Source organism: Amblyomma americanum, chromosome 3 (assembly GCF_052857255.1).
Source record: "Amblyomma americanum isolate KBUSLIRL-KWMA chromosome 3, ASM5285725v1, whole genome shotgun sequence".
NCBI classification, from domain to species: Eukaryota; Metazoa; Arthropoda; class Arachnida; order Ixodida; family Ixodidae; genus Amblyomma; species Amblyomma americanum.
Genome location: NC_135499.1, coordinates 227,027,733 through 227,051,834, shown reverse-complemented (window position 1 = coordinate 227,051,834; position 24,102 = coordinate 227,027,733). Strand labels below are relative to the sequence as shown.

General features: G+C 46.1%; 1 protein-coding gene across 2 annotated transcripts; it reads right to left on the bottom strand.

The window, feature by feature from the left end:
* Positions 1-7,094: 7,094 nt before the first annotated feature.
* Rala (Ras-like protein A) lies at positions 7,095-18,883 on the bottom strand. 2 transcript variants are annotated; one of them, XM_077660385.1, is made up of 5 exons: positions 18,705-18,883; positions 13,800-13,929; positions 13,399-13,607; positions 12,059-12,233; positions 7,095-8,317 (listed from the first exon to the last, which is right to left on the bottom strand). In XM_077660385.1, the coding sequence occupies exons 2-5, from the start codon at positions 13,902-13,904 to the stop codon at positions 8,204-8,206; spliced, it is 603 nt and encodes a 200-aa protein (XP_077516511.1). In that variant the 5' UTR covers positions 13,905-13,929; positions 18,705-18,883; the 3' UTR covers positions 7,095-8,203. The 2 variants fall into 2 exon arrangements, with proteins under 2 accessions (XP_077516511.1, XP_077516510.1); XM_077660384.1 differs by lacking the exon at positions 18,705-18,883 and adding an exon at positions 18,104-18,288.
* Between the last annotated feature and the right edge of the window lie 5,219 nt (positions 18,884-24,102).

Below are 24,102 nucleotides of genomic sequence, written 5' to 3'. Positions count from 1 at the left end.
CCGCTTGAGGATCATTATGTCCTTCTAGTGCAGAGCATTGCAGGGTGCTTTTTAAACATAGGCTCTATCACGTAGGCAAGAAGGTCACAGAAAGCTTCCAGGATAGCCATGTGCGACAAATTTTTAGGAAGCTTACCCAGTTTAAGGGCCAGTAGCGGGCATGTAGCTACCGAGTTTCTTTCCGAAACTGTGAGGCAAAAGAATGATTGTCCAGTGGAGCATCATTTGGGAGAGAGGGGGAAGGGGTTATTATCATTTCAGGAGGGTTCTGACTATGCACTGCGGCCAGTAGTTTAATCTTGCAATAGTCATAAGTCCTCAGTCTGAATCCTCTGCTAGTTTTTGCAGATAAATGTTTTGGTCAGCTCACACTCGTCAATGACTGGTTAGTAAACCCTGAATCCCCCCTTTTTTTTGTACATAGCATTTACCATGTATATTTAACTATTGTTTGACTGCACGCTGATAATGTCACTAATGCCTCCTATATTTGCTTACTGGCCGTATTGGTTGGTCAAGAGCCCAAATAAATGTTTCTGACTATGCAACATGGTGTTACTGCTCTACTTTCACTATTATACATTTGGTCATGCACAAAACTTTGTGTAAACAGGCCCTGCAGGCCAGCACAAACTGATGAAATCCTTTCAACAAGAGGTGGAGACTAAGGTAGGTCACCGGGGCCTCTTGCTTATATAACCAAGAAGAACCATTTCCACCTTAGTTCCTGCAGCAATATCTTGAGGATTTGTAAACAAGGTTGAGAAAGGTGGTGCAAGTTGCACAGCTAGGTCGTATCGGCTACGCTGTGTCGTTTATTCTGAACGTGCATATATGTTAGCAAAGTTGAAATTTACCGGCTGACTGAGAATACTGACTAGGTGAGCACCGTTGAAGTTATGCTGCAGAATAACTGTATGACAGAGCTAGGTTTGGTCCGACCGCGTAGCTGCGGGGTTAACAATTAATAACCCCACGCCACTGAAGCTGAGTTGCATGCGCGCGTATTATACAGGGTTCATGTGCTCTCGCGCGCATGGCAGCGGCGCATTCAGAGAGGTTTTTCACTTAGTCTATACATACATAGTTTTGCAGTGCTAAACTTGCACTGTGCGAATACTACTTGGGGGGGCCGCCTGCGCTCCAGACGACGCGGATTTATAAGCTTGGTATATACTGTCGTATAACATCTCTGAGTGAAATTCCAGCGAGAATAAGCGAGCGTAACAGAGAAAAGCATTTTACGGTGAGCGTTTAGCGTTGCAGCAGTCGGTACAGTGCAATTAATATATACACCAAAGTGCAAGGTGATCCATTTCAGACACACAAGATCGAGCGAATGCAATGGGATCAAGTGCAGAGCTCTGAGCCGTTGCGGGCTGCAGTGGCCGGACGACCGTTGTTTTAAGGGCTTCGAGAAATAAGGTGCCTCGAAAGCGCGCAGCCCGCCACAGCCGTGCCCCTCGCACGGGCGTAGAGCCGCCGGCAGCCCTTCCGACACCGAGGAATACGATCGCAAAAGCGTGCCGCTCGGTGTTATTCTACGCCTGCTACGCAAACTTCCTTTTGACACACAGCAGGGCAACGTGGAAAACGCTGAAAGCCTCTGCGTGTCTGCATAGTTCGAAAGGATGCAGTAGGCTGCTGCAGAAAACGACGGCTCTGTGCCGCACAGCCCGATCGCTCCGCATCACTGCACTAGCTTTGAAGAGAAAAATTTCCGCTAAACGGCGATTCAACACATCCAGAAGAAATCGTCAATGAGTGCGTACCGCTGCGAGGCGAGGCGAGGCGACTTTCAGACACAAGGCAAAGCCGAGCACATAACCTCGAAAGCCCACTCGCCGCCACCGAGAAAAAGCTCGGGCTACTCGCATCCACCGCTCTCTGGCGCTTTGCAATAATGATGCAGTACGCCGTTGTTAGTGGCCCGATTTTTCATGGCAAAAACGACAACGTTGCTAATGGCCCGACTTTCTAAGCCTAAATTTTGGCGTTACTTCCACCACATTTTTAACACTGCAGTGCCTGGTGACACGCTGACACGGGAGTGTCACCAGGCTCTGCCTTTTAACTGTCGTAAGTGGTTCTGGTTGTTGGCGAAAAATTTGTGTGCAGGGCGTGCAACTGTTTCTTGGAGAACACCTTCGCTGCACTGCACAGGGTTAGGGGAGAGGAGTTAAAGAGATAGAATAGAGGACGGGTCAGAAGGTCGAAGGGCGGCAAGTGCACGGCAGAATGCGGCAAGAAAAGCGCGATACACAGGCACGAGAAACAGTGGGCGGGCACACATTGCGAAGCGCGCACTGGTGTGAGTCAGAAGACGCCCATGCACTCATTGATCACAGTATGTTTCTCAGTGCAGGAGGAGGGGAAGTGGAGACGCCAAAGAGTCTCTGGAAAGGGGTTTGCGGGCACACACAATGTAGCGCGCGATGGTGAAAATTCAGCACACTGGGGCACAATGCACAGAAGGTTTGTGTTCACAGCACGCAGCACAAAACACTTGAGTGACACTAGATGCGCCTGCGAAGGCCTGCCTCATCGACGAAGGAGACGAGAGCGGACAGGGCAGCTTTCCTTTTGTGTGCCGATGCCTCAGGGAAGACTAGGTCGCCGGCAGTGGCAGAGGGCAGGCCGAGCTTGCTGTATTCGGCACGCATTATGGAGCGCACGTTAGCATGAACGGGGCACTCACAGAGCAGGTGCTCAACTGTTTCTGTCTCTCCGCAGTCAATACAGTTTGTGTCGGCCTCTCCCATGAGGCGGTGGCGTCGGTCTGCCGTGAAGACACAACCAATCCTAATGTGCAGGAGTAAAGAGTATGCCGCGCGTCCGAAGGCAGTGTACGGGACAGGCTTTGGGAGCTTGCCGGATGCGACGCGGGGTCTGGGTGGCAAAGTGCAACCTTGTGGCGCAGTATGTGACGCGCTGCGTCAAAGGCCGAGATAGCCTCACAAACTGGAGCTGCTGGGTTGGAATGGACTGCCTTGGCGAGTCGGTCAGCAGCTTCGTTTCCTGGCACTCCCACACGGGACGGCACCCACTGCAACAAAATATCACAGCCGCGCGCACTGAGCGCACAAAGTTTGTGGTGTCGCTGCTTAAAGATTACGTGTTATAAATATTACGCAACAGCGCGCGGTGACGGCCGAGAGCACGGTGTAAGAAAAGATAGGTGTACCAACGGCGCCGCTTGTCTTGTGCTCCGGACGCTGCGCGAGGAGTCTCGCAGTTTTGCAGCGTGCTGATAGATGGCGCACACAACAACAAGCCCTTGGCTGTTTCAAACCAGCGCCGGGTGGAGACAACTTAAGAGAAACCGCCATATTGAATCCCAACTGGCCTCGGCCATGTACCGAAAAATGGTCGCCTGGTTGCCCAGTGTAGCTTTCATTGCAAAATGCAGTTCAAGTTAAAGCACTTTGAAGCGCGTGCATTATTTACTTTGGCGGATTTGATGTAAAAAAACTTACCTTTGCAACTTTGAACAGAGGGCACTTACAAAGCAACAACTTTTTGCAATGTCTTAAGTTGTGTTTGTTTTTCCATTGGTATATAAAGTTGAATGCAAGAGATATGAGATGTTTAATTGTCTGAAGCAACGCAGCCAACAACAGGAGTACAAACGTCCCACGTATCTATCTGCCTAAATTCTATTCTAGTTTCCATAAGTAAAAACAAACTAATAGTAACATAAAAACGGACAATATTTTCGGTAATACGTACATTTGCAACATTTATCAGAGGGCACTAGCAGTTCTACAACTTCGTACTAAGGGTTAATTTAGTTTTGTTTCTCCATATGTTATACAAATTTCTCTTCAAGAGAGATGACAAACAAAATTGCCTGAAGCAATCTACCTGCGAAAGGCACGATTTATTTGCAGTAATAAAAAGAACATTTATAGCAAACTCAAACACTATTTGCGTTGGCGGATTGTATTTAAAAAATACTTACCTTTGCAACTTTGAACAGAGGACACTTGCAAAGCAACAACTTCTCGCCATGTGCGTTGTCATGTTTGTCTCTCCATGTATTTTACAAAGTTATATGCAAGATTAATGACAACTTGAATTGTCTGAAGCAGCCCTACTGACTGCAAGGGTTCAAAGTTTCCTCATATTCTGCCTGCTGAAAATCTATTTTACTTAAAGAAAATAATCTAATCGCAAATAAAAATAAGCATTAGTTAGTATGGCACATTTTATTAAAAAAAATCGTACTTATGCAACAATAAACAGGGGGCACTTGCAACGCTGCAACTTCTTGCTAACGATTATTTATGCATAGAGGTCTCTCCACTTGTTATACAAACTTTTATGCAAGAGAGATGACATGTTAAATTCCCTGAAGCAACGTGCCAGCAAAATTGCATTTTAATTTGCTTTATAAAAAGAAACTAATCGCAAAATTAAACCCAACCATTACTCATGTTGGCGCAATGGATTGATTAGAGTACTTCAATCTGTATTCCGGGTCTTTCGGTTATGTGCGCTTGTAACTACGGCGCTGCCAAGCTGCCAAGCTGCCCGCTAATGAATTTTCACGGCCAAACATTCAAGAAAACTTTCTCTGTCCTGTGTTCGTCCCTTTATTTAATATGCCTCTATTGTATGGGACCCTGCACAGCAATTAATAATTGACACAATGGAGCAAATTCACAACAGAGCAGCAAGATTCGTCTCGGGCAGGTACGGCCGGGCGCAGCGATAGTTGTACAGAAATGAATAATGTCTTGACGTGGAAGCCCCGCCGCGGTGGCTCAGCGGTTAAACGGGCGCTTAAAGATCCCCAGGTGGTCGAAATTATTCCGGAGCCCTCCAGTACAGTACCTCATTCTTCCTTTCTTCTGTCACTCCCTCCTTATCCCTTCTCTTACAGCGCTGTTCAGGTGTCCAACGATGTATGAGACAGATACTGCGCCATTTCCTTTCCCCTAACACCAATTATTATTATTATTATTATTATTGACGTGGGAAAGTCTTGCTGCTTCTAAACGACATGACCATTCTTGTAAAATTCGCGAGTACCGTCCCAGGACGAACTTGTTCGCGAATTCATTTTTTGTTGAAACTGTGCAACAGTGGAATCGAGTTTCGGAGGTTCAAGTGTTTGCTTTTAACGAAGGCGTTTTTTTTTTTTTTGCCAATCCGTGAATCCGAGTCCCTGCTATACTGCTATAACACCTTCGGGCAATGCGGGGTAATTCTTGATTAAAAATTCAAGTGCGAACTTTTCGGAGTGCGTCGTCTGTTCGCGCTTAAGTTTGGGCAGTGGTTTAGGACGCTTCATTCACTCGCTGCAAGTTGGCCTGTTATATATTGTCGCAGCGCGACTGCTACAGCGCGGAGCTGAATATTTCATGTACAGTACAGTACCAGCAACCGCTGCCCATTACGAGCGACCGCTTTTTGTAACAGAATGGCTGCGAAGAGAGCTTATATCATGCAAATCCTTGAGGGAGGAATATCAGTACTTTTTCAACACCTGTTGCGCCGGTTCAGTGGTACGTAGGAGCGCTCGAGGCGACTGAGCCGACGACTCGGGTTCAATAACGCGGCCGCGCCTTTCGATGAAGGCGAAAGGCAGGAGTGTGCTGTGAAATATCAGTCTCTCTGGTGGTCGAAATTAATCCAGATCCCTTCACTACGGCGTCCCTCACCGACAACGTGTCGCTTCGTGACGTGTCCCACAATTTACAATTTTTTTCACATTTTCTAGTCTTTGTAGAGCTTTCATGTGCACTGTATCGGAGCTGCAAGGGTTTCTTGCCGCACGGTATCACGTGAGCTGCCTTTGGCTGCAAGCAATTGGTACACCGCATTTTAATTTCTGTGCCAAAATTGGCACATGCGGCACGTTGAGTTCTTCCTCTAGAAAGTTTTGTGTGCTTACCAGCTTCACGACCTTTCCTAGGCACACAGTCTGCTTTCCTGTCGGTACATGCCCCTGTCAGAATTAACTGCTTTTGTTCAATATTTGCTATGGTTTAAGGCATATTTATTGCAGAAACTTCCATGCTAAACAACTGTCTCAAGCTACTAAATTGCAATGCGGCTGTAATACAAAAATGCAACTGCGTGACACATGTCTTGCATTTTCAGTGCTACTGTTTTCTTCCTGATTGCACATGTTATGCCTCAGCGAGCATGCACCGAGACTATGTGGCTGAAAACCTCTACTAATGCGCGTCCAGGGACTTAATGGGCAAGTGACACAGCAACTATGCCAATGTCCACTTACTGAAGCTTTATTGCATGTATGAAAACCTTGCTCACACACACGCAGAATTAAACAAACATAAATATGCACTGCAATTCATTTCAGAGCCTGCATGGTGGTGCGGAACATTGCATGCCATATGTATATCCGTTGCAGCTCTGAATGTTAAGAAATTCCCGTTCTTGAATTCCCAATGCTGGTTGCTACATTACATAGATAAAAAAGAAAGTACTAAAATAAATGCTTTGTTTTATGGGGTCTTTAGAAATATTCAGCAGATTCAGAATGTAATATCAATGTTGCTTCCCATCAAGGCAGAGGGACCTTGCAGAGGTAAAAGAGTATCGGTTTGCGAGTTGCACAGTGAATTATACATTCTTCTTTTTTTCCACGGTATTAATTTGAAAACGTTTGAGATGTTGTTAAAGTAAAAAACCTTTTCACATGGGTAATTGCTGTTTGTACCCCAACAGAATTCTCGGCTAGCAAACGACAGGGTTAATTGGAGAGACATGGCAGAAGACTTTGCCAGCAGTGGGCGTAGTCAGGCTGATGATGATGAATGACAACCGAGATAGCTGCTTGATTAATATGCAACAGCAATAAAAAAAGTGCAGCTCAACTCCAGCCGAATGAACCAGTTGGCACACTTCACGCACCGTTGGCATCCGAAACCCATGAAGTGCCACATTCGAAATAAGGAAAATCATTGTTCGTGCCCACGAGCCAAGTGGATTAAGGAAGCAAAATGATGCAAAGTTAGAGACTTACCCAGCTTTACAGACTTCTAAAGAAATAATGCACTTCCCATAAATGACTTCACCTATACGGCAGGTCGTGTGTGTACAATTGTCCACAGGCAACATAGTCCAAGTCTGATGTTTCAGTTTATTGTTCAAATACTGAATGCTGCCAACTGCTGCACTACATGAGCCCACACATGCACCACAAGAAAACACTTGTTCAAAATTCACCTTCCAAGAAACACAAAAGCACTTGTTCCTTTATCTTTTGGCACACAACGAAAATTTCACAACAAAGTTATCATGCACACCTATACAGTCCAATCAAAACAGGCATTGAGACGTGAGAGGGTAAGTCATAAAAAGATGTGTACATATGCACATGTGTTCGTGAGCAGCACATGACAAAGCCATAATTTACGGAATAAAAGGAGACCTCCAAGTCAGGCAAAATGAATCGCGACATGTGCGACTACTACTGCACTGAACACAACAATGGTGGCACACCACCAAAACTTAGAACAAGCCGTTTGAGTGTGTCCCTATTGTTTACATGGGCATACACAACAATTCAAACTAATCAAAAGCAATGCAACGCCTGGAAACAAGTACGGCAACAGTTAGGCGCGCTTAATCGGCGGGGCAAATTATCGGTACAAGTGTTCTCTGCCAATTGCTGCTGGCTCGACCAGACTCAAATGGGCCACTGATGAGTGAGAAGATCTGCTCCCCTCACTGTGCCCTAAAGAATGCAAGTAAACTACAGATGCCCAAGGCACAAAAGGCACAGCTCCCTGACAGCTGCATGGCTGCAGAGCTGCATGGCTGTTGGGAAGCGCCCCTCCCCCACCCCGCTTGCGCGGACATCCTGGCCACAATTCTGGCACAGGACTGCAGCTGTATGCTGCAAAGAATGCCGCTAACACAGAAATGGTGTGGCCATACAAGAAAACAAATCAACAGGAACTGTGCTATCACTCAGAAGGTATTAGTGACTCTACCAAATAAACACTGCTGCTTTTCCAATTGGCCTCGAGAAAAAGAAAGAGGAGGCCACCGGGCTTGAAACTGAAGGCAGCAGTGCTGTAGTGGAGGTGCTGACGACATCGCCCGGGGCTCGATGACAGGCATGACACGTGCAGTCAACAACAGATCAACAGCTGGAACACTAAAAAATGTAAGCAGGAAAGAAAACAACGAGAATAGTAAAACGCTGGTGGGCAACGGAACATGGCTAAAGGATGGTGCACTTCTTCTTGATAGGCCGTGGCTTCTTCCGCGGCCCATTGCTGACAGCCTTCTCAGTTTTCTTCCGGTTACGGATTTCTCTCATCAGGTCGAAGAAAACCTACAGACAGTAAGGCATGAAACTGAAATCTACTGTATCTGCCTCTTGTTTGCTTTGTCTGCATAAAATGTGGAAGCATTTTATGCTTCCTTTCTTTAAAGACAGACTTTATATGACAAGAATAAATTTAGCTACTTGATAACCTATAGAATGCTGTTTCTGCTGAAATAATATGAGCTGTTTGTAACAACATACACTGTTCTATATTGTTGCACCTTCTACATAAAGTGCAATGATGCACTTATTTTTCTGCTCATCTGATTGGCTGATGCAACCCCCACTAGCCCTGGCTGAACTGCTGGAATCCCTTTGGCTGGATTCATGTGATGGGCCAAGCAAAATGAGACAAAATAACATGCAACCACATAATCAGCACACTTAAAGGGACACTGAGGAGAAATTGAAGTTGGCTTGTATCGATAGAATACCAGCTCCTGATCACAAAAACGCCTCTTATTGAAAACAAAGCTCTTGTAAGGTAGAAAATAGCAAGAACCAAAATACAGGTATCGCCGCCACAGGCCGACCTCGCAAGTACAAGCGTGGTGACGCCATAGGACAAGAGACGCCACCTTGGAGGAATTTTCCATCCTACTTGGGTTCGCGAATCTCTGAGGCTGACAAAGGTAGGTTGCGCAGACCAATATTGAAGTAAGTTTTGTTTTAAAACCAATAGTGCACTTTTATCACACAAGGAAGGCAGGCAAAAGACAACCTGAATGTTGGAAGCAAAGAAAATCGATGCTTGGCGGCGCCACCGGCGGCCAGGAGAGTTTCGATTTGTCATGGCGCTTCGCGTCTATGAGCTTTGCGTGCCCCGTGGTTTTGACGCGCTTCGATTTACAAGCGCCGAACAGCAGAGGAACTCCAAGTACCACTTCAAGTGCTAGTTAAACTTTGAAGGAGCCAGTTAAGGCTTGTCAGATGATCGCCACGGTCGATGAAAAGCTATGATGGCACGATGGTCGGTGATCGTACAAGGCAGCGCTTGTGTATTCGCACGCTTGCTCGGCGAAACATTCCCGGCTGTGCCAGTCAACTTCAAACTACTTAACGGAAATCGTTTATCAGGGATGGGAGACAAGGTACAAGGCAGTTCAGAAAAATTGCTGATGGCCTAACTCTGTTAGGCCAGGATATACCTAGTGAAAGCGCGGAGATTTCTGCATCAGAAGAGTGCATTCACTAGATGCGCCTTTATTGACGGCTGTAACTTGAGCCGTCGTGGCGGAGCGGTAGCGTTTCCGCCTCAAACGCCAAAGGCCCTGGTGCGATTCCGAACCTCAGCACCGGACTTTTCTTTTTATTTAGTGAGTGGGCGGGGTGTTTCATTGGCTCCCATGGATGCCGCAGCTGAATACGTTGGTTAGCGGTTAAGCGCAGGCTCTGTTAAGGCGCGTTTATGCTGCGGTGAGGCGCGCGCCCTGCACGGCGAAGTCACGTCGGTCTAAGCGAGACCCTCTATACTCCAACGACCGCCGACGCGTTCGGCGGCTTCGGCGCACTCTGACCGCATTGGCGGGGAGATTGGAGCATGTACCTATTTCGCGCCGAGTGCGCCAGCCGCCGCCGGCCCGGTCAGACTGATGTGGCTCCGCGGCGAGGTGCGCGTTATATTCAATAGCTGCGGCAGCTCGGCGGAGCTGTTCTTTTCGAGCTCGGCTATTTTAATCCATTCACAGTACATATCTGAAGGTACATGCAAGTTGGCGAGAGAGCCAGATCTAGTGGACCCGTTGGATCTAGCGGAAGCCGTTGAAGCGTCGTGCGCCGGCTTTGGTTTCAAGCCGCCGACTTTAAATGCGACCGCCCTCGAGCACCCATTTGTTTTTTGTGGCAAAAAATAAATAAATAACTTGGCCCTTGCAACCGTGGGAGACCTCGGCGCCGCCTGCTGCGCCGTGCAACCGCTCCGTTCAAGGAATCAGAATCCGTTGGCCCCAAAGCCCAGGCCAGCCTCCAATGGGCCCAACACACCCCTCGCGACTCCCCGCACTAGGGTTATGATATTTAGTTTGCAACGGCTGCTCTCTGAGGAAGGGGGAAAACACCCGCCGGCGCCTAACCTAACCGTGCTCCCTCAAAAGCATCGCACGCTCTGTGGGGCTGAGGTCGCTGAAATGCAGGCCAGAGTTTTTGCGAGAACTACGTCGTCGGGTTCGGGAACGGGATCCATCGTAACGCTGGCAAGACGCCGGTGCAAACGTAAACGAAGCGACGGTGGCGACCCCCGATAGATGCCTTCAACATGCGGCTGCGGTAGCTTTCATTTCGGCAGCTGCTAGACCGCACCGCTAGCCGCCAGAAATCACGGAGTCTCCGTTTACATCACGTTTCACGTCACTCCGTTCAGTGTTGTCATGAGAGTTCTCGAGTTTGAATCGGAGCGGCGGGAAAAAATTTTTTTTCAACTTCGAATCAAAATTTCTTTGAAATAAATGCATCTTTCGCTCCCGGACAAGCGTCAACAAAGCCATGAAATGCCAAACTATCAGATATTGCTAACAAAAAAATTTTGATAGGGTTCTCCTCAGTGTCCCTTTAAAATAGATAACCAGTAAGCCATGAAATGCCGAACTATCAGATATTGCTAACAAAAAAATTTGGATAGGGTTCTCCTCAGTGTCCCTTTAAAATAGATAACCAGTAAACGATGGTCATAGTGTAAATGAGATATCTTCTTAGAAAAAAAATTATATATATATATATATATATATATATATATATATATATATATATATATATATATATATATATATATATGAAACCCTGACACAGGTTACACACGCAAGGACGCACGCACACATGTAGTATTTTTTTTCATCTGCCCTGGCACTGTTAACCATGAATGTACACCACACACACACACACACACACACACACACGCACGCACGCACACACACACACGTGCGCGCGCACACACACACACACACACACACACATATGTATATATATATATATATGAAACCCTGGCACAGGTGTGGCAAAGACAACTTTCAGCAATGTTGCTCAACACAGAAATGTTTGGCCCTTAATGCAGTCTGATGGAGGAGACAGTGATCACTGTTGAATTAATGCTGACAGTTGGGCAAGCTGGTGAACGTTCATGGTTAACAGTGCCAGGGCAGATGAAAAAACAAAAAATGACTGGACAGCAGTCTCTCTTCGTTTGTGGCACATCCGCCCTTCTTGCGCTGTTGTTAACCATAATCACTTTGTTGCAACTGTACACTCTAAACAAAAAACACTTCCCAGTAGTCTGCCCTTCACAAACTGTGCAGCAACACCTTAACATGCACCAGAACGAAAATTTCAGAGTTAAGCCATGACACGCAAACATTTACTTGCTTAGCTAAACAGAAATGGAGCAGCTTTTCATTCTTCACGAAGTTACAGCAAGAAAGCTTACAGAAAATGGTTGGTTAACAAACAAGAACACAAAGTGTGTGGGATTTGAGGGGATTCGGGAAGATAATTAAGGCACATACAAGCAAGAAATTCATTCTGCACTGACGGCAGTCTTAATACGAAAATAGTCACATTAGCAATTAAGTTTTCTCCTGGTATTAGTTAAATTGAAGCGATTCAACTGCTTCTGTTCATTTTTAATGAAAATAGCCTAAGCTGCCATTTCACTCGTCTTCTGCCTCAGCGTCAGTGCAGCAGGACACAGTAGCTATGGAGCATGTAGCCCTTATCCCATACCAGTGTAACATGAGCCAAGGTCCAAACAGAGCTCACCTTGTCAACATTGGTGCGGTTCTTGGCCGAGGTCTCAACGTAGGGTACACCCCACTGGCGTGCCCGCTCTTGGGCCTCCTCAATGGACACCTTGCGGCTATCTTCCATGTCTGCTTTGTTCCCCACCAAGATGAATGGTATATGCTCATCACCTTTCACTCGCAGTATCTGCTCCCTGAACAATGCACAACATTCACCTTTTTTCACTGCCTCTGCACATCACAGTGCTCATGTCACAGAAACTTACAAATGAAATCAGCAAAATGCTGACGTCAGCTGAAGCCACACATTAAATTTTTTCTGGGCTGGTGCCAGATGTTCATAGCATATATTTATTTTCTCACACGATTTAGGAGTTAAACACTGTATGGTAGAGAGAATCAGCATTAAAAAAGTTAACACAAAGGTTAGTTGGTGTCAGCCAGCATCAAATGCAAAGCAGCAAGTCTCAACACCACTAACAGGCTATCTGTGTATGTAAAAAGGGCTGAAAAGTCATTTTTGAGGATCATGGGTCTATTTGCAATTTAAAAACCTCAGTGCTCAAAGTGCCCAATTCCGCAATGGGTGTGAGAAAACATTATGAGCAAATATTTACAATAAATTTTTCTACCTGTAGATGCAATGTCCTTGTGCTATAATGTCCTTGTGCTATACTCTGGAACATTTCTGAGGCACTGCAGCGATGAAAGCTATGAGTACAATTCATCACTTTGAGACCTGTGTGGTTGGCGTGTGCAAGCATTAGAGCAGCATGATTGTGAAATCTGTTGCTTTGTGCTTGAAGCCTCTATTGCATTGCCACAGAAAGTTGTCCTTGAATGTGGGAACAATAAGAGCATACTAGCAATTGTACACTGGCAGAAATGAGAAGCCAAACATAAACGCAGCCTCCAAGAAACTAATCTTCCATTGGACAGTGAAATTGCTAGCTTAGAAAATACCCCGAATAGAACTAATGCTTTGGTCTCTTAATATGAACTGTATTAAAATGCCTTCCCTTAATTAAACAAATTTTGGTCCAATTAAAAGTTAAATGAATGCACATGATTGCACAAACTTTTGTACTATTAATGGGCACAAAAGAACTGATGCGTGTTACTGTGCCATGAATGCTGCCAATTTTCTGCCACTTCACCAGTTGACACAAAGTGCATAGATATTCAAAAACCTTCGTCTCAATTAAGAGACACCCTGAAAACAGTGAAAACAGAGAATGTGTTGGTTGACGAAACTTCAAAAAATAATGATAAGAGCCACTGCTGATGAATAAAATGAATAATTTTCTGATAATTAAGCTAAATTACACCAAGATACTTTTTTCAATAGAAACTGGGTACCTGAACTCTGTTGTCGCAGCAAAGTTTTCAGGCTCCTCAATGCTGAAGACGCACAGGAAGCCTTCGCCTGAGCGAAAGTAGTTGTCTCGAATGGCAGCATAGTCCTCCTGGCCAGCTGTGTCCAGGATGTCAATCTGGACCTCCTCCCCATCCAGGATCACCTTCTTGCGGTACGAGTCTGCCTTGGTTGGCTCGTAGTCCTCTACGAACTGAAATGACACCATGCACACAACCTAAGTTCAACAGCTACCGCTAGCACTCTCACTGGGCTGCAGCAAGACATTGCAAATGATCCCAGTGAGAACAGCAGTATGTGGTCATAGGAGACTAGCTCCTTCAATGTCAAACGAAGCTGGTGCACTCAGTGGCATGCAGAAACTTTCAGCAGCCAAGGCTCCTACCTCATCGTACATAAACTGCAGCGTGAGTGCCGACTTTCCGACGCCACCGCTGCCGACCATGATAACCTTGTGTAGTGCAGGCTGGGCATTCTTTGCTTTGGACATCTCGTCACAGGCTGACACGTTGTTGCTGCAAATGATAGAAGATTTAAAAAATCACTGCGGGTAATGTATAACACCAACACAACAGACCAGTGGCCAAGTATGTGTGCTTACAAAAAACAAAATAGCCTAGGACTACACATTAAGAAAGTATGTTGATTCTGCAAAATATATTAATCAAAGCCACTGAACTACTTACGAAACCTGCTGGCTGTAAGCACAGCACTAGAAGCTCCATTTAGATATCAATGTAAAAAAGAAGTTTCAGGTTAAGCTGCTACATTCATTGTGAACTGCTCTGCATGCAGCCCACATGTTAGCCCAATAGCACCACCCGGAGTTCTAGTCAAGCTCACTGCCACATTAACTAGTTTTCCCCGTTATGGAGTGCCACACTATTTGTGCTTGTGCATTCATCCTGCAGTATAAAGTTTTTCCTCTTGACTCCAAATAGCAATGGCAACAACAGTATTTTTGGGTGCTTCCCACCGCTTCCAGGTATGACACAAGACAACCTTGCATACAATAAATAGCTTGCTGTGTTGAAGAGAAATCTGCATCATATCAATCACACACAAAGGTGGGGTGCCAGTCCCTCACCACTCCTACATGTTAACCCCTTAACCGTTTTGGATGAGTTTAGCTCGTCCTCGCTGAATAGGTTCTTCCTTTCAGCGTTTCGGATGAGCAGTACTCGTGTGTGGCTTATATGGCATTTTGCTCGACAGATGCAGCACTGACCTGTTAATTTTGCTTTCTTCTACTGCATGCACGCTTTTTTCGTACGGCAACCTGGGTTTTAAAATGGCATCCGGTGGAGGCGACGCGTGTATTGCTGACCCATCTTCTCGAAAAAGACGCTTTTCTTCGTCGTCATCTTCTTCAGACGATGGTCATTCAGACACTGAAGTGTACATTGTATCAGGGAGCGTGGACGACAGTGATGACACTGTGCTGAGCAGTTCTTCAGATGAAGAAGAGGACAGCAAAGAAGCGAACTTTGCGAGCGCGCGTCAATGGATGATGATCGACGTCAGTAAAATCCCTACGTGACCCCCTCGGTTTATTTTTCTGGCAGTTCCCGGTAACCCGCCGCGGTGTTTCAGTGGTTACTGCACTTGGCTACTGATCCGGAGTTCTCGGGTTCGAACCCGACCACGACGGCTGCGTTTTTATGGAGGCAAAACGCTAAGGTGCCCGTGTGCTGTGCGATGTCAATTATTCCAGAGCCTTCCACTAGGGCACCTCTTTCTTCCTTTCTTCTTTCACTCCCTCTTTTATCCCTTCCCTTACTGCCCTGTTCAGGTGTCTAACGATATATGAGACAAATACTGCGCCATTTCCTTTCCCCAAAAAAACAATTTCCCGGTAAGACGTTATGGAATTTCACTAGTGCATTGAGGCAAGGCATGCACTGTCCTTATGGCAGGTAGAAGGGGGCTTCTAAACACTGTTTTGCTAGTATTTCACCACACCGTGACAAAGTAGGTGGCTAAGCTCGCCTGATGACCACACAGATGTCTACGCTGCAGTGAGAGGAAATAGAAAAGACATGCCTCCCGAATTCCGCACGCAGAAGCTGTAAAAAGGAGAGATCCTAACTTACCAGCCTGGTAAGTGTGTCGCCCTCCAATGGCGCGACAAAAAGGTAATGACTGCCTTGAGCACAGTGCACAGTGAGAGAAAATAGGAATAGTGAGAGGAAAGAGCAACAAATCGTTATGCGCGATCCCTTGTTTTGAAATTTACCACACCATCACAAAGCTTCCTCGGTGAAGCAATCAACTGTTTGTCACCACAACTCAGTGAGTTAAGAAATTGTTGGCTGTGGTCATTCTTTAAATTTTTGTCGCTAATTACCAGCAGGAAGTTGGTTTTCTGTATTGTGAGAAATAATAAACTTTAATATGCTAATTTGACTTCGTGTTTGCTTCAAATATTTTTTAAAGATCGAATGCATGCTTTCTATTCTAATAATAATCGAAATCAGGAACAAAAAAATAAGCACTTTTGTTAAGAAATTCGTTGATATAACAAAACGGTGAAGGGGTTAAAGGATAAAACATAAAACCCCACGGCAACTGAAAGCCACTATGTTCCTGTACAGCAATCTAAGACAGTGACATACAGTAACCCAGAAAGCATGATCATATGCTGATGTTATAAGGGACAATAAACATTTAAGCTGGCTTGTACAGTGCTGAAGAATTGCTACAGCTTAGCATGGAACTTAGAGGAGTCAACCATGGAAAGAAGAGAGTCTGCTTTACTTCAGCTGCAAGAACTAACTTTAGCTTTCTCTAACAGTGGCATTAAGGCATGGGGTCCCACACTGGCCATTTTTCACTATGCTTGTGCAATCGTTGCGGCCATCCTAACAAGTTCTAGCTGATTGGAAGGAGTAGTGTATTTACTTTACAATGGTATGCATTATTAATGCCGACTAATGTTGGCCTGTGTGGAGTGAGCAAAATATGGAGTGTATAAAATGGTACTTTTGTTTAACTTGCCTGCCTTTCAAGTTTAAAAAAAAAAATGACTGCAACGAAAAGAGCTGCTTCTGCAGCATTTAGAAGAGAGGTTATCTCGTGACTTCAGGCGTGGTTTCTGGCTCCAAAAGCTAGTTATATAGAACCAGCTATCTAAAATTTAAATACAAAAAATGATACATATCAGAGCCCCTTATGTTCTGGTCTAACTGACAAAATGCACGCACATGCAAACGCAAGCACAGTTTTGTAGATCATGCATATTTCATGCATGTACAGACTTCAGTGTTATCGCTGTGATAGTTAGCTTTGAACAACAGAGAAATTTTGTACATTCAACGAAATATACATGTGCTACCTACATATTTGCCAAATATGATTGAGATTTGTCAATTAGAAAAGAAGCCACCGAAGCCAGAAACCGCACTTTATGCCCTCAATTTTTCAATATTTCATAGTATGCTGTCAATTTTAGAAAAGAACCCATATTTTCACAAGACAGCTGTTAACCACTGGTTGGCCTTACATGAATATGTCAGTTCAGCTCGGATAACTCAATTCTGCATTTTTGCCATTATTCTAGACATGTTAATGACATGTTATGCTGCCTTAAGAGGACAAATTCCATATAAGTCTTCTAACAAATTTGGAATGATGTCAACAGCTGCACAATTACTTGCATGTTCAAATTTCACTTCTGTAATGGTACGATGCTCACAAGTCCAATTTTCTGCAAGAATCGCTGACATTAAGCACTTTTAAATAATTGGCTCTTGAAGGCTCTTTCTTAATTTGTCACATATAGCGTCATATGGCACAAGGTTTAGCGTTTCTATTTCAGCTCAATGCTTTTCTCCTGGCCAGAGGAATAGTTCCTCACTTGACCCACGATTGCATACAAAGTGAGACCTCTCAACCAGTTTCCCAGTTTTTACTCTTTTATAGTAGCACACAGTATGAAAGGCGCAGCAAGGCAGCATCCCTGTGCCCACACTTGACCAGAGAATAATGCAACGCTCAATTTTACAGCATAACTGAAGACTACATTTGTGAAAATGTTAAAATCAAGCTAAACTCTTTGTGCAGCTGCTGGAAATGATAAAATCGAGCTTTCAATTTTTTTTATTCTTATCTGAAATGGAATGCTGCCCATTCATTTCGGAGACGTCCGACATATCTTTTAGCCAATAAATTGACTTAGTGCAAAAGCTGTTGACAGGCTAAAACACCAATTCAAACCTCTATACCTCTGTTCAATATGCGAGTACAACTGAAAGCTTTGAAACGTGGCTCCGATTTTGATAGCGTGATAGGCAAGAAACAATGCCATTGTCGACAGAGGGCAAAGTCAAGTGAGCTTGAATACTAGGGCACGTCACGACGTGGCTGAGCTGACTGCAAACAAGTCATTGCTTTTGCTTATGTGCAAAATCACTTCAGCCAGCACAGAGCGGCCTTATCACAGTGGCTGACACACCCCGCCGGAACGATGGCTAAAGAACAACCTCAGATAAAACAGCGCAGTGCAGACTGCATGGATGACATAACACGCTTCTCAAAGAACAGCGCTGTCTAGCCCATGACTAGACCACGGAGTGAGGTATGCACACATCGCCGGCGAGCACCGCGCACTGAAGCGCAGAAATGAGCACACACGTATACTTGGGCGGCGAAGGAATACGCGCGCCACGCTGACCTAGCGAAGGCACCTACCCGCCGGCACAGAGAAACGAGGCTGTGCGACCGCCGACTTCGATAAGCGGACGCAGCGCGGAAACCAAGTGACAGCCGTACGCAGCGCTCCAGCAGCCGACAACGACCACCCAGTGTGGCCCAGCGACGGGCGAATCCAGGGTAGCCGGTCGCGCGGTAACCGAGATCATCAAATGAGCAGTTTACGCAACCCGAACACCGGAAACGGACTAGAAATTCCTGTCGTCAACCGAAAACAAGCAGGTACCATTGTCTAAAGCGGGGCGTAATACGTCTGCTATCGTTCTCGGGGACTGGATCGTTGGGGCACGCTTGGAGCGATGCTGAAGCGTACAGACGGGCGGCTCAGCCAGGGCGTCACAGGGGCAGCAACTACGCCCAGCAACTGCCCCAGGTGACCGCAGCTTTCTCATCGCAAACGTAGCACCAGAGCTGCCGGCCAGCGCCTGATCCGCCGCGGCTCATGGTATCAAAGAATGAAAGGAAACCGGAACAAAACATTTTTTTTTTCCCTCCACGCAATCCAACGCACGCAAGACATCAGGCTCGACCCGCCTTCAAGAAAAAAAAAATCGGTAAAAAATGCAGTAGCCAGACGCACCTCCGTTTACCTCGGCGTTGTTTCAAATCACAGGCGCATTGGTGACGACAAAAGGCGCATAGTCGATCAACGCCGTCTTGAGAGTATTAAATCGCCGACAGATTGAGCGTGTCAAACAGCATACCAGTGGCACATCTCACAGCGAGCATAAGCCATGGACGCTGTGGGAGCTATGAATCATGGGAGATTGCTTGCGTTACATCGGGCCATAGAGCTGATGATGATGATGGCCTTCGGGCAATGCCTGAAGCGTCAGGCGTTTTCTGCCCGCCGTAGAGCGCGCGTCAGCCGTATGGCGGCGCTGTCAGACGACTTTTTACAGGCATATTTTTAGCGCAAAGGACGGGACGAGATACAGACAAGACGACCAGATATGTATTTATATGCCTCGATCTTTCTTCAATAAAGCAGTTGTCAGTAGCGCCCGTGCTCGTCTTGTCTGTATCTCGTCCCGTCCTTTGCGCTAAAAATATGCCTGTAAAATCCGAACACCAACTAGCCCAACAACTCACCCTGTCAGACGACACGCAGGAAGCACAATTTTTTTGTGACTACCGTTGCAGCAAAAAGTATGCCTCCTGGTGCACTATTTCTTATATTATTTGTGTGGTGTGTTTAGTGTTACCGTTTGACAAGTGACACGTCGATGCCTGCAGTTGCTGGAGGGAGTAGCGAGTAAAACTGCATTGCTGTTGCGTTCTGTTTTGCATGTCCAGTCAGCGAAACAAGAAGCCTGGCGTTTCGTTCCATGAAATTCCTGCCGACTTAGAACTCCGGGAAAGGCGGCTCAAGGTAATTCGAAGAAAGAACTGGCAGCCATACACAACATCAAATTAATCTGCAGTTTGTAGCTTCCATATTCAGCCAATGAAATGTTAGTGTAGACTGACTGCCCTCCAAGACAGGGGTGGACTCTTTTACCCGACGTCAGCGCTCCTAAGAGTGTTACAGGGCCTCAAGAGGTTTGTCGATATCATGCTCAAAGACCGAACGCATCTTCAAAGGCCACTGAACACATGCTTGCTCGACAAATAGTGTGAATAAAATCGCGGGTTTGCCTGTCCTGACCTGTGAGAACAAGGATAGCGGCCACAGGGAAGCACTACTGCGCATTATCTGCAAGAAGTTAATCAAACCGCTGCTGATTAACAAACCATACACTTGACATGAAAGACAAGAACGCAGTTGCGAAGATGTACAATAAAAAACCTTTGTGGACGTCCACCACATCTGGTATCACGTCCGGGTCACCAGATGTGGTAGGACGTCCACATTTATTTGACGTCCCGGTAGCCGCGGCGGCTGAGACGGAGGAGCAGACTGTTGACGTTGCTGGCTAGGCCCCAGTTCTGAAAGCGTTCTCTGTTGCACGAGCGAGAGCTTCTGGTTTGCGCGAGGCAGGCCGCGCCAGCTTCATCTTCATCAGCGAGCGCCGCTACACCCTTTTCCCAAAAATTCTTGAAACTGCAATAAGAAACGATTTCCGCCGCCTTCATATCGCACCGACGCATGCCATTTTTTTTTCTTGTAAGTGCGCACGTGTCTGTGCCTTCAAGCGCAGTTTTTTTTTTAATATTCACAAGTCGCTCGCCATGTCTGATACTCCCCTTGTTCCGGTTGTCATTTCATCAACGCACGTGCTTGTCATTTGAAGAAATCCGGTCAGTCAGGCCTGCTGTGTTACTCCCAAAGTCACTGCGCGTGTGCATCACACAGGAACCTAGTAAGCTGTGTTTCTTGCGGAAAGAATAGAGAAGAGGGCATGGGTTTATTTGAAATTTGTCAACGTTATTCAAGGAGGTACCGTTCGGCGAAAGCTGGTCGGAAAAATGACCAGAAACAGTGCAGGCTGGGCCTTCCAAGATCTGCTTCACCCGATCGAAACATCTCTCGCAATGCTCCGCAGCAAGATTGTAACAGACGCGCGCTTCGCAAATTTCTAAGAACATTAAATATGAGGGTTGTGTCCCTTGCGGGCCAACGACTCCCCAGGCAGGTTACCGCGACGTCTCCGGCTCCCATCCATTGAGCGCCATGAAATCCTCCTTTCCCACGGGTCACCTGGCTACAGTTGAGAGCTCAGATAATTCCAGACTTCCTCCTGTCCTTATTCTATCTCGTGAATTATTTTCCCTTTTTGTTTGTCCGAAGTAGTTATTGATTTCTTGCCAGTGGCAGCAGTACAATATACAACCATGCATCATGCAGTGTAAATACTTATTTCGCGGCATTTCTAGCCACTTCAGACGCTTGTTGCTATATGGATGTCTCGAACATGTTCTTTTTGTTGTAAACCGTCCAAACGTTACTGATTATGCAGCAGACAAAAGGTCCTAACGGCATGATAAAACGGCGTGCAGAGCACGATTTCAGATTTCGAAATCGAAACTGATGATCCTCTTTCAATTAAATGTGCAAGTCAGCTCAGACTTTTTAAGCATTTGCTACACTCTGAGACATTCAAAATCATGTTTTTTGTCATTAAAAAATAAAAGTTGTTGCTCAAAGTCCTAAAAAAGGATGAAACAGCATGATCTAGCGTTGCGCATCACAGTCTCCCAGCCATTGAAACCGAAACTGAGGGTCATCTTTTAGCGCTACCTAGCGGCCAGTTTGCGCAATGTCGAGGCGATCTCGGGGCCCATTTAAATCGAGGAGACGCTTCACGCATGTTCTTCAGGAGGCATTGCATCGGGCGACTTGAGGTAGCGCGACGATCGCGAGCTCCATCCGTATCGGCGCTGCTGTCGCTACCGACAAGGCGGTAGACAGCCAACCATATGGAAACAGCAGACGCCCGCCGCGATTACTATATTCTGTTTTTGAGCCATCGGTTTTTACGTGTGGTGCGTGGTTCCCGGTAACGGACATAGTTTATTTCTAAATGGTATGAAAATTGAGACCGGTGGTAGTACCATGGCTGGTCCAGAACTGATGCATTCCGCAAGAAGCATGGATGCTCAAGACCTGCATAAGTTTTAGACTGCCTAATCTGCTCACTTCAGTAAGTTCACCTAGCGAACTGTCACTTTGACGGCACGATACTACACAAGAAAGCATTTTCTTGAAGACGGCTAGCTTTGAGCTACGAAAGCCAAATAACTAAATGCAGCTCAGAGAAAATTGTAATACTGGTCGAGCTTTTTCATTTCATCGAGCGTCGAACTTTAGAGCGTGGTGCTACCTGACAGCTACACTAACTTCCATTTCACTCAATAGACTTTGTATTGATCACCGGAAACGTTACGAAGGGGAACCTGACCGCAGCGGCCGCGTTTCGTTGGAGCGACACGCTAAGGCGCCCGTGTGCTGTGCGATGTCAGTGCACGTTAAAGATCCCCAGGTGGTCGCAATTATTCCGGAGGCCTCCACTACGGCACCTCTTTCTTCCATTCTTCTTTCCCTCCCTCCTTATCCCTTTCCATACGGCGCGGTTCAGGTGTCCAACGATATATGAGACTGATACTGCGCCATTTCCTTTCACCCAAAACCAATTATTATTATTATTATTATTATTATTAAAATTTGCACGCTTAATAAAGCATGCATGATTCACAGATTTTCCAAGCATATGCTTGCATTTTGTCAGTTAAACGAGAAGCTACCGGACCTCGGATATGCGACATTTTTGTAATTTTTTTTTAGAGGGCCAGTTTTAAATAAGGAGCCACTGCAGCCAAAATAAACCGTTACTAAAATCATGAGGTTCCTTTCTTCTAAATGTTGCGGAAGCATGCAGCTCTCTTTTCGGCAGTGATGGCGTCAAGGGGTGACGAGAGGTGGCAAGCGCTAGCCGAAAAATTTTCCAGACGACATAAAAAATTGCTGTTTTCTTCAGACTCCTGTGAAGAGGACGCTATCTGCTAATAACGCAGCTCAGGCCCCCTCGATGCATGCGCAGCTGTTGTCGCTGCATTCTGATTTGTTTTGTCCTCATGAGGAGCTAGGAATCTGTATAGATGCAGCATTCCTATTTGAAATCCCCATCCCTCCTCCCGACCCGGCTACGGATAAAAAAATTGCCAGTGGCTTAACTTGGCAAACCCAGCGAAAAGCCAGGCTCGTCCATGGCAGCTCCGCCACACGCTGTTGCGACTGAAGGAAGAATGAAAGGAAAGTGCACACTGGCTGAAGCTGAGCCACAATCGCTGCCACGTGCAGGTAGTAGGAGAGAACAGCTAGAGCTGTGAGAGGAGAGATTGAAAGAAACAACCGCATCAATCCGATACCACGACGACGGGATACACCCGGTGGCAAGGAGCCCTCGCCACAGCTCCTAGATCCCAGCCAAGCCCCCCGCGACAGCTGTTCTATATATACCCACACGACCACGTGGATATATGGTATCACATGGTCTTACGACATCCCCATCGGATGTCATCACGTTGCTTCACATCACCCCATCGAGTGTTCGTAAGGTCAAGGGTCAACCCGAAGGTCACCCAATGTCGAAGATCAACTAATGGTAATGGGTCAGGGGTCAAGCGTTCGACACCATAACTGTACCACATGTGGTCATACACGGCTATCCTTGGTTGGGCTGAAGGTCGTTCAAGGTCGTTGTGCAGCCTACCCGAATACTGCTTTAGCTAGCGTAGTGAAGCTTTTCGATTCAATGTGGCGCCGCTCCTGCTTTTCGGCGCAAAAGTCGCCCGTGTATGTGCGATGTGAGTGAACATCAAAGATTCCCAGGTGGTGAAAATTATTCCGGAGCCCTGCACTACGGCACCTCTTTCTTCATTTATTCTCTTAGTCCCTGCTTTATCCCTTCCTTTACGGCGCTGTTCATCATGGCCGCCGATATGTGAGACAGATACTTCTCCATTTCATTTCCAAAGAAACAAAAACAATACAATTTTCAATTTTGTTGCTGCAGTCCTCGCTCCTGACGTTCTGCTCTTCGTTTTGTGGACGTTACATGCGTACCGATCAGCAGTACGTGTGCATGATGCTGTGTTCTATCAGTCGACAGATCGACCGACTTGCCTGCCTGTAGGTGGCTGTTCACACTTTATTGTCATACTGATTCCTACTGCACTGCAATAAAGTCTCTCTTTCTCCTATTACAAACGTTTCAACGACATTTACTTTTCCGCAAACGGCATGCCTTCTCCGGGAAATGTAGATTAGACGTCGCATGTGGGCGTATAGTGAGAGTTTCATTTGAAACTGTTGGACGCTGCATCCGATTGTCTTCGTGAGTACAGGATGCACCCGCTGTGATAAGTACATGGAACGCGCGGATTTGGCGAAGGAACTTAATTACTTCGCATCCATGACTCATCGCTTCCGATTTGACGTGTATCTTCTGTTAACAACTGCGTTCCATACACTTTTGGTTACGGGATAAAGTACGTTCAAAGCTCATATTTTCCTTCCGGCACTGTGCGTAGTTGGT